Raw genomic sequence first — 282 nt, 5'->3', positions numbered from 1 at the left:
GGGGGGGGGGGGGGTCCACTGATCTAAAGCACCTGAGGACAGATATCCAATACTACCTGATCTATTGTCAGTTGGTTTGAATGCAGAATGCTAACAGCGTCTGTTTTCAGGTCAGCATCGAGGTCTGGGCAGCAACCTGTCCAAGGTACGCAGTCTGAAGATGGACAGCAAGATCTGGACTGAACCACTCATACAGGTGAGGGGGGGCACTGAACCACTCATACAGGTGAGAGGGGGCACTGAACCATTTATAGATGACCTTTAACTCTTTCCTCTCCCAGC

The 282-nt window shown here is 51.4% G+C and overlaps 1 protein-coding gene across 1 annotated transcript in view; it reads left to right on the top strand.

The window, feature by feature from the left end:
* LOC118331698 (arf-GAP with Rho-GAP domain, ANK repeat and PH domain-containing protein 1-like) overlaps positions 1–196 on the top strand; it is a gene marked incomplete at its 3' end in the record, with an annotated part of 9,504 nt that extends 9,308 nt beyond the window's left edge. The window contains 1 exon segment of the mRNA XM_035666764.1: positions 111–196. Coding sequence (XP_035522657.1) covers positions 111–196 — 86 coding nt within the window.
* Positions 197–282: the final 86 nt, after the last annotated feature.

This window comes from Morone saxatilis, unplaced genomic scaffold (genome assembly GCF_004916995.1).
Source record: "Morone saxatilis isolate NCDOM2014 unplaced genomic scaffold, NCSU_SB_2.0 Contig20, whole genome shotgun sequence".
Classification (NCBI taxonomy): Eukaryota; Metazoa; Chordata; class Actinopteri; family Moronidae; genus Morone; species Morone saxatilis.
The sequence above is the reverse complement of the archived record's forward strand: the minus strand, read 5'-3'. Positions and strand labels throughout refer to the sequence as shown.